Source organism: Orycteropus afer, unplaced genomic scaffold, assembly GCF_000298275.1.
Source record: "Orycteropus afer afer isolate SDZICR_OR568_19922 unplaced genomic scaffold, OryAfe1.0 scaffold00064, whole genome shotgun sequence".
NCBI classification, from domain to species: domain Eukaryota; kingdom Metazoa; phylum Chordata; class Mammalia; order Tubulidentata; family Orycteropodidae; genus Orycteropus; species Orycteropus afer.
In genome coordinates, this window is record NW_006921651.1 from 7,081,624 (window position 1) to 7,091,593 (window position 9,970).

Below are 9,970 nucleotides of genomic sequence, written 5' to 3' on the forward strand. Positions count from 1 at the left end.
ATTTTTTACAGGATTGGGGATAGTGGTCATCTCTGGGCAGGCTGAGTAGCAAGGAGGTATGATGAAGAGGGGAAATCAGAGGGTTTCTAATGACCCTGGTAATACTCATTTTCCTAATCTGGGGAGAGGGTACATGGGTGTTCATTTATTATCTTTCTTTAAAATGTACATTTTATATACACTTCAATATTTCACAAAATTTAAAAAACTAAAAATAAGGAATGATCCTTATAGTCCTAGAGTGTTGTGCTGTTTGTGTTTGTAATGCCAGACTCCTTGGCCATAAAATAAAAGGGGCCAGATTTTTCCAGCAGTTCTTCAGGGCTGCCATACTCTATAATCTTCCCATTGTCTAGGACCATTACCCTGAAATAAGGAAGAAAGAAAAGTCTTAGGAAGTAGCATCTCAAATCTTAGCATTTACAAGAATAATTAGGAAAGTCCCATCACCCTATGGTCAAAAAATAAAAGGCGCCCATCCTTTCCAAATGGTTTTCTAAGGTAACTGAGGTCGCCTTCATTTTGAATTGTGCTGTGTCAGAGTTGGAAGAAGCAGAAGGCTTCCAGTCATTTTACAGAGGCAGCTGCTGAGACTCGGGAAGGTTGGGGAGGTCTGTCTGTGGTTGACATCTGCCCCTCGTGGCTCTGGCCTCAACCTCCCCATCCTCAGTCAATAAACCAGTCACCATCAAGGCGATTCCAACGCATGCAACCCCTCCGTGTGTCAGAGTAGAACTGTGCTCCATAGGGTTGTCAACGGCTAATGGTTCTTTTCTTTTTTAAAACTGTGTTTGGTGAAAGTTTACAGAGCAAATTTGCTTTCCATTCAACAGTCCATACCCATTTAGTTTCATGGCATTGACGGCAATCCCCACAATGTAACAGCTCTGTTCCCCCTTCCTCCCTGTGGTTAGCTTTTCCCTGTGTCCTTCTTTCCTATGCATCCCTGCCCCCTGGGTTATCTCCCTGGGCAAATGCTGCCCTCAAGGGCTGAGTTTTCTAAAGTAGATCACCAGGCTTTTCTTCCCAGGAGCCTCTGGGTAGATGCAATGTCCAGCCTTTAATTGTGTGTTAACCGTTAGCACCACCCAACGACTCTACTCAGTTAAAAACTATATATAATTTCCAATTTCACCGTTAAGTGAGTTCGCTTAGCCCTGTCAGCTTCCATGAATTTACGGTATAATTTTGGACAGATTAGTGGACCTCTCTAGGACTCAGTTTCTTCAGCAGTCAAATTATGGTGGCTGAAGCTTCTGCTGTAAGGATCTCATAGCTGCCGTTGTTACTGTCCATCAAGCTCTGTCCCACCCTTCACTCACTTGTCACTGTCCATGATGGTGTGCAGCCTGTGGGCAATGGTGAGAACCGTGCAGTGGGAGAACTCCTTCCGGATGGTCATCTGAATGAGGTGGTCTGTCTCTAGATCCACCGCAGCAGTGGCCTCATCCATGATCAGAATCTTGGATTTCCGAAGCAGAGCCCTGGCCAGGCACAGTAGCTGCCTCTGCCCAATGCTGCAGCCAACAAAGGAAACCAAGCATTAGGCCCTAAGGACCAAGGAGTAAGTAGGCTTTGTCCATGGGGGACAGTGTTCATATTCCAGATGAGATTTTTCCAAACCCCTTCTCCTACATCGCCCCAGAATGCTTTAACCACTTCCATTTTATTGTTGTCATGGGCAATATTTTTCAAACCCTTCCAATTACAAGACTTATCACAGGCACTTAATAAATAATTCAGATTTCTGGGTCCCATTCTCAACTGGGAAGGAGCCTACGAGTGAGTATTTGTAATTAGCACCCCCAAGAGATTTTCATGTTTAAACATGTTTGGAAAACACGGGCCCAGGAACAGTGCTTGCATTTGACCACGGTGACATTCCAGCCCATCAGCTACAGCTCCAGAAACAACATTAATGCCACCAAGTTCACTTTAGCAGTATCTGACCCGACACCATTAATACTGAACCACACGGCACCAGAATGCCCCAGTGGCATTTCTTAGTGGCCTTCACAAATCCATTCATTATTTTAATGTGTAATTCTAGTCTCAAGGCTAATTATTTGTTTAAGGCCTCTGCCTTGATTAGAGATGGAGCTATCTAATGAACACGATGTCTCGGTGTGAGATGCAATGTATGTGAAATTCGAATATGCTTGTAAAATGCAAATGACGTTAATTTGCTAAAAACCCCTAATGAAAGCCGGACCTCTTACTAACATAAAGAAGCTTTGGGAAATGATGTGAAGGGAATATTCAGGAATTTACTAATTGCTCTTTCCTGCTGTGGCCATTAGAGAGCATATTAAACAGGAGGTGGCTAGACGAAAGTTTTAAGTTCTGTAATTCTCTTGTAAGAAAAATTCTGCAGGAGATGAGAAGTCACCCAAGATGAACTTCCAGCTTCTCTCTGTAATGTAGGAATAGGGAACTACAAAACGATTTACTTAACTTTGCCCAACTGCTACGCTGATCACCGGACTCCATGGTAATAGGCTGCTACAGAGACACTGGTTTTGCTTTTCCATTGCTGGCTCTCTCCCCAGCCTGAGGACCCATCCCTTATTAGAGAAATTAAAGTTTTGATTCCCCAAACCAGGGGGATCTCTACTTCCATAGAGATACCGCCTCAGAAACCCAAGCCAAGTTAAGAATCAACACTCCAGGCAGTGCTTTTCAAACTGTAATGGGCACAAAAATCCCCAAGTCTCTTGCTACAGTGCAGGTCGCAGGTTCTGGTTACTTAGGTTAGGGCCTAAGAGTCTGCCCTACAGAATCTTTACAACAAGCTTCCAGGTGAAGCCTATGCTGCTGGGCCAGTAACTGAGCTACTGAGTCCTTTCTTTCTTTCAGAGCTTCAACTGCCAACAGTCCATCCCCTGCCAAGCACCGCTGAGCAACACCTGGAACAGCAGCAAGACGTACTCATGAGCTGCAGGCTTTGGCTGAAGGCTGACTGGAGGGCGTGAAGGTTAAAACCACACTGTTGCAGGGGAAATGCCAGGCCAACTTGTTAATCTACATGTGAACACACAGTGAAGGCCCAAGTGTGATATGTCACCCACAAACATAAACACTTTGAAAAGGTGTAAAGAACTGTGACTCAAAGCTGGATGCTGTTTTAACACGCTTCAACACTCTCCAAGGACTTTGCCAGGAACTACATCCCCATCATCCACAAGCCCTTGCGGTCAGCGATCCTCAAACTCCATGCACAAAACAATCCCCTGGAGATTTTCTCAAACTTCCCAGGCCCGGGCTGCACCTCAAACCAATTAAATCAACCTGTCTAGGACTGGACCAGGCATCGGATTGGTTCAGTCCAGATTCAGTCCGCAGCCAAGTGGAGAACCTCTGCTCTGCTTTCTACATCCCTCACAGGGGAGTGGTCTGTGAACTCATGCCATAATGTCACAGGAACTCATTTTCCATGTACGAGGTATTAAAAGGAAAGAGTTTCAAGGTTCTCTAAACACTTCCATTTCTGTTTTATCCTTTCATCTTCACAACGGTTTCATTTTACACATTAGGAGATAGACCCGCAAAGCTGAAATTCTATGACACTCTCCGGGTTTTGCCTGGCACAAGGAATATGAGGGGTTGTCCCTTCATATCCCCTGTCTGTGGGGGATGTGGGTTATGAAACGTTACCTAAGGTTGTCACCAGCCTCCGTCACTTCATGGGACAACCCGAGTTGCAGACCTGCTACAAAGGATTTTAGGTGAGCCAGCTCCAGGGCTTTCCAAATCTCCTCGTCTGAGTAGTTGTTGAAAGGGTCTAAATTCATCCGCAGGCTTCCGGAGAACACGATGGGGTCCTGCAAGGCAAGGGACAAGGGGGCTGGAGAGGCTGGCGTCAGAAAAGGAACTAGTATTCCTTGTGACCTGGAGAAATAGTGGCTAGGCCTCAGATGGAAAGCTGGTTGGTGGTCAGACTTCTGCAAGGCCTCCCCACTGACGACTTGGAGTGGCTGATGCGCCAAGATTAAGAGCAGTCCTTGTTGGTTTGTTCTTTCTTGTTTTCATGTATGAATTTTCACACTTGCCACAAAACCTCATAACACAGTGGGAGGAATGTCCCCCACCCCCAATCAAAACTCATGTATTGAAGGTGGAGGGATCAGGGTAGGGGAGAGAGGGAGAATTCAACTGCATGAGAGGAATGCATTATGCTTTTGAAGAGGCGGGAGAAAAGAGAGTATCAAACTGAGCAAACAGCAGACAAACAAAAACTACTCTCGAGAGACTTGGCTACAGCGAGCAGAGGAGGACTGGTTCCAACGAGGAATCCCAGAGCGCCTGAGAGTGGAGGAGAAGGTCGGTGGGTGGTGAGGGTGAAACCAGAGGAGACCATCATAGCCGTTACTCAGTAGGTCCAGAGAAGAAGCCAGAGGGATGTCTTTCTTGCTGATGCACTAGTGTTCCGTTTGCTGGTAGAAACCTGCAGCAGAATTTCCCTCCCCTATCATTTAGGTGAGGAGCCCTGGTGGTGCAGTGGTCAGTGCTCAGCTGCTGACCCCAAAGGTTGGCGGTTTGAATGCACTGGGAGAAAGATTTGGCAGTCTGCTTCCAAAAAGATTTACAGCCTCGGCAACCCCTGTGGGGGCAGTTCTCTGTCTTGTCAGGTGCCTGTGAGTCGGAATCCACTGGAAGGCAATGAGGATCTTTTAGTCACATCAGATGAGGAGGATAAAGCTTAATGGCTTCAAGCCTCTGTGGCGGAACTGCTAATTCTGATTGCATAGGTCTTGCAGCGCTGGGCCACAGAAAAGCTAAATAAACATCTGTTCTAGTTGACTTCTGTTATGTTGCTGCCACCTACTGGTAGGAACTGGCAGTCACAACCAAAAAAACCAAACCCGCTGCCAACGAGTTGATTCCAATTTATAGCGACCCCCACTGGGTTTCAGAGGCAGTAAATCTTTATGGAGGTAGAGTGCCCAGTCTTGCTTCCGTGGAGTGGTTGGTGGGTTTGCACTAGCTTAGGTATCTTGGATAGACTGCAGAAATGACAGGGCTAACAATATACACCAAGAAGAAAATGCCCCTGTATCCTGTAGAGCAAGTGGTCCCCGCACCGCATGCACCAGAGGTGAGTTCTAGAGCTCACCTGGGGGATGATGGTCAGTTTCTCCCGAAGGTCGTGGAGCCCAATGGAAGCAATATCTACTCCATCGATGGTGATCTGGCCTCCTGCAGCCTCGAGGATTCTGAACAGGCAGTTTGTAAGGGATGATTTCCCGGCTCCTGTCCTGCCCACCACACCAATCTGTAAACACAGTTCCTCTGTGTGTTAGTCCAAATGATTCTTGAAAAAAAAAATTATTTAGACGGGGGGCATTCATAATCACAGGTGGTAGGAGCTAGCGATTGGCTACTTCATCTTGAAGATGTTAAACTGATTTTGTTTTGTTTTGTTTTTAAATGTGCATAGGGCAGAAAAACAGTGGCCCTCCCACCCTACCTCCCAAGCTTGCTTGTTGGGAACTCCAGGGACTGTTGGTAATGGGCACCATTTCCTCTCAGCAGCTGTCGTTGTCCCAATTATTACTGAAAATTATGGATTTAAAAAGAAATCCTTGTTTAGAAGTGAGGAGAAAAGAAGAATCAGGTTTGCTGTTAGCTGAGAGCCAGACCTTGATGTGGGCCTCAGCATCTTTCCCGAGCTTTCCTAGTTCCTCCATCAGGACCCCAAGTCCGCAGAGAACAAGAGCATCATAGGAAGGTGCTGGACTTTTCAGCCCAGAAGGAGAACCAGCCCCTCTCTCTCCAGGGAACAGCCCTCAACACTGCCGTTCTCCACACATTCCTTCCCGAGGGCTGGGTGCTCCTGGTTTCCTTCCTACTTCCTCTCACAGCCAGGGCCTTCACAGGAAATGAGCACTGTCAACTCATTGAGAAAAAAGAGGCTAACCTCAGCTGGGAGGCGGAAATGGGCAGAGCAGACAGCCCTCTACAGCTGCAATAAGTCTCTCGGTTTGGTCCCTTGTCAATATCCTGCTTTCTGGCCATGGCACTGTGTCCTTCCAGCTCTCCAGGGCAGAGAAAAGTACCCTGACCCTCATGTGCCGTACAAATGATGAAAGCCCAGAGTCCTACTGCCTGTCACCTCTGTCCTCAACTCGTCACCTTCACAAGGACTCGCGCCCAGTGCGGCTCCACCTACCTTCTCCATGCTCCGGATGTCACAAGAGATTCCTTTCAATACCAGATCCAGCTCAGGCCGGTAGCGCACTTGGTAGTTGCTAAACTGGATCTCCCCTCTGCTGGGCCATCCTGCTGGAGGTCTTTGATCGGTCACCCAGGGTGCCTGGCAAGGAGACAGGAGCCGTGCAGCAAGTTTGCTTTACATGGTGGCAACTCAGCCAAACAGTCCCCACAGGACTCATGTCACAGCACAGGTAAAGGGAGCCCTGTGAGCATCTGCATTGAATAAAGTCCATTTGTACTTCACGGAAGGTTTCCACCTTATTTAATTAAAGAATCCTTATCCCCTGAGCCTCCTCTGTGGACCTCCATAATAAAGCCACATTTTACCTTGTGAATCCAAGACCTGACTTCCTGCAACCCACTTCCTATTTTGAAGACATTCGTAGTTTGAAGAAATTAGGTCATTTGAGTCACAGTGAGGGGAATTTTAGGAAAGGAAACCTTTACATCCCCCACCCCATGTGAAATCTCTAGACCAGGTGGAGATAGTCTTGAAGGAACTGCACTTTTTTTTTTTTTCTTGGGTTTCCCTAATTCTTCCTCACCTCATTTTCCACTTTTATGTACTCGTTTATTCTCTCAACAGCCACAATGTTGGTCTCCATTTCTGAGGTCATCCTCACTAACCAATTTAGGGTTTGTGTTATCTGCAAGAAAAAAAAAAAACTCAGAAGACTGAAATTTACCTTGAGTTCAGAAACCAAATCATCAACTCATGAACCATAGGTCAGTCAACCCAGTGCCTGTTTTATATCTAGCACTGGGCTTTGTGAGAGATTAAGGAAAAGTGGAAAAACTCCTCACCTCCTTCAGGGAGGAAATGAGACAAGTGCATCAAATGGCTATAGATAGATGAGTGTTCAGTTGTGTGGGTATTTGCATGGAGGACAACAAGAGCTTGGAATGGTTCAGAGCTAACACTAGGGTTAAGAGAGGCTGCTAACTAGTGGAGTGGGACCAAAACTCAGGCCTCCTGTCTCTAGACCTAGTGCTGTCTGGGGTGGGGTGGATGGCATCCTACAAGTGGGAAAGAGCATGAGAAAAGACACAGGGCAGGAAAAGGCCTTCCAAAGGGCCGCGTCCCCTCTGCTCTCACTCAACTATAGCTTGATTGAAAACCCAGCCCTGACGTAGGCATAGCCACGTGGAGCTTTGTGCTATTTTCCTCATGGACTCTAGTGTCTCTTTGCCATTACCAAGATACATCTAAACCACCGGGAAAAGGATGGCCATGATCTGGGCCAGCCTCGACACCAGGCGCTCTGTGGATTACTCAGATGCAAGTTTCTTTCAGGCAAACTCAGCGCCTGGCACCTGTGCACAGGAAGTACTATTGGGCAGTCCTTAGAAGGGGGACAGTCCACATTTCAGGGGACCAGATTGTGTGGACCAAGAACAATTGCTCTGTCCGGGTGAAAGCTTGTGGAATTGCTGATATTTGAATGGTTCGTTTGTTTTGGTTCAACCAAATGGTTCCCTGAGTTATTGTCTCCTCTAATCTAAGTTAATTACTCTAGAAATGGGGTGGTGAAGGGACAGTGGCACAAGGCACCCAGTGATTCTGGTGAATAACAGAGCCCCTTTGGGTGCCCTGTTATGATCACATGGGGCCTTATTAACTCCTACTGAAGACAAGACCATATAAACCCCACTTGGCCCTATGTAAACCTCAGATATACTAGTTCAAGAGGATGTCATGATAAAATGGTCAAATGACCCACCACTATTCACTTATCGAACAAATTTGTATCGAACATTTACTGGAGCGCTGGCCACTGTGTCAGGTGCTGTTGTTGCTGTGAGGTGCTGTTGAGTCAGTTCTGACTCATGTTGTACATAGTGACCCTGTGTACAACAGAACGAAACACTGCCTGGTCCCGCGCCAGCCTCACAATCCCTGCTATTCCTGAGCCCATCACTGCAGCCACCGTGTCAGTCCATCTCATTGAGGGTCTTCCCCTTTTTTGCTGACCCTCCACCCGACTAACCATAATATACTTTTCCAGGCAATGGTCCCTTCTGACCACATGGCCAAAGTAGGTGAGACAAAGTCTGGCCAGTCTCACTGCCAGAGAGTACTCCAGCTACACTTCTTTAAACCGACAGACAAGGGGTGGGTTTCAGGTGCTAGGAAGTGATAGTGTTTAACATTTCCCCTAGTCATGCTGGGGATGCTGCAGTGAGACGCTTTATATAGTTCATCAAATTCTATGTTTTTAAAATTAAAAGTAGCTCCAATTATGCTGTGATTTAAGAAAAACAAACACAGAAGGTATTTGTTCAAAACACTTTCTGGTTATTGCTATATTCTGGAGAAGAGACTCAGTTATTCTCTCTTTTGACAATGACAACCCAAAGAGACAGGGAGGTATTTGATCGAATCCTTTGAAATTGCCTTAAGGCCCAAGAGCACAACATTTATGTCCATTTTTTCAGATGATGCTGATGCTTGTTTCGAAAGGCTGAGGAGCATGTCCACAAGTTACACAATTAGTAAGAGAGGGTGCCAAGGTTTGGGCTTCAGTCTCCCCCAGTGCCCCTGGATCTAGAAATGTATCAGGAGCATAGACTCCACCGTGGACCCCAGACTCAATTTAAGAATAATTAACTCCCAACTTTCAGACTCACATTAAGTGCATTGGACAAAACGAAGCCCACAGTGTCCCCACTCAGAGTGTCTCTGTAAATGACCATCATCAGAGAAGAAAAGAAGACGATGAGGTTTCCAACAAACTCCAGGCGAACTGCAAGCCACCTGGGAGGAAACAGAGCCGGAGAGGGAAGCGTCACTGATCTTCACTCCCTGACCTTAGCCACCAGCTAAGCGTTCATACAACCTTCTTAGAGGACTTGAGTTGGTAGGGCTGCACTCTTAGAAAGTGCCTCAATTCACCAATCCCATGTGTTCTAAAAGGCTTTTATATTGGATATTTAGAGAAGAAACTATTTCAAAGATAACAGGAGAGGTTGCTAAACTAAAAGAATCCTATGATGCAATGTCTCCAAAACTTACCAAATCCTAAGAACCCTCTGGAGCAGTTGTTCAAAACACTTCTTAAAAACAAATGTTAAAAGTCCCGGATCCTCCTTATGCACAATCAGAAACCTTGTGGGATTTGGTGCTTTCATCTGGATGTTTAGGGTCATGATTTCATGGTGCTTCAGGGGTCTTAAAAGCTTGCAAGTGGTCATCCAAGGCACAACAACTGACCTCTCATTGTAACAACAGAGGAAGGAAAGTCAGGAGTAAGAGGAGGGTATGGAATGGATGGCTTCCGTGAATTGCCTCCTTTGCCATGTGACCAGAAGAACTGGATGGTGTCTGGCTACCATTACTGAACATTCTGAGTAAATATTCTATAGAAGAATCCTCATCAAAAAGGGGAAAATGCAGAACAGAATTTCAAATTCTCATGAACTCCAGGCTTCTTGGAGACATGAAGGTTGGATGAACCCTTGACACTATTTTCAGAGATAACTTTTAAACCTTCAACCAAAAATATCCCTTGAAGTCTTCTTAAAACCAAACAATAGTTTAGCTTAACTAGTAAAGATACGTCTGCCTTGAGCAATATGCTTTTTAAAGAGCTATCTTTATAGGCTCAAATTGAAAGATTAGAAGGGACCTTAGGGGGGAATTTATATTAATGTGAGAGGAATGACTCAGAAAAGGAGGGTGAGAACGGTTGCACAACTGAAAGAATTTAATCAGTGTCACTAAATGGTACATGTGGAAACTGCTTTAAAAAAAAAAAAA

The 9,970-nt window shown here is 45.9% G+C and overlaps 1 protein-coding gene across 1 annotated transcript in view; it reads right to left on the bottom strand.

The window, feature by feature from the left end:
• Positions 1-236: 236 nt before the first annotated feature.
• ABCC2 (ATP binding cassette subfamily C member 2) overlaps positions 237-9,970 on the bottom strand; it is a 91,931-nt gene continuing 82,197 nt past the window's right edge. The window contains exons 26-32 of the mRNA XM_007939966.2: positions 8,842-8,968; positions 6,759-6,860; positions 6,170-6,313; positions 5,114-5,272; positions 3,655-3,821; positions 1,323-1,517; positions 237-366 (exon numbers count right to left, since the gene is read on the bottom strand). Of these exons, the coding sequence (XP_007938157.2) occupies positions 237-366; positions 1,323-1,517; positions 3,655-3,821; positions 5,114-5,272; positions 6,170-6,313; positions 6,759-6,860; positions 8,842-8,968 (1,024 nt within the window). The remainder of the gene's footprint in view (positions 367-1,322; positions 1,518-3,654; positions 3,822-5,113; positions 5,273-6,169; positions 6,314-6,758; positions 6,861-8,841; positions 8,969-9,970) is intronic.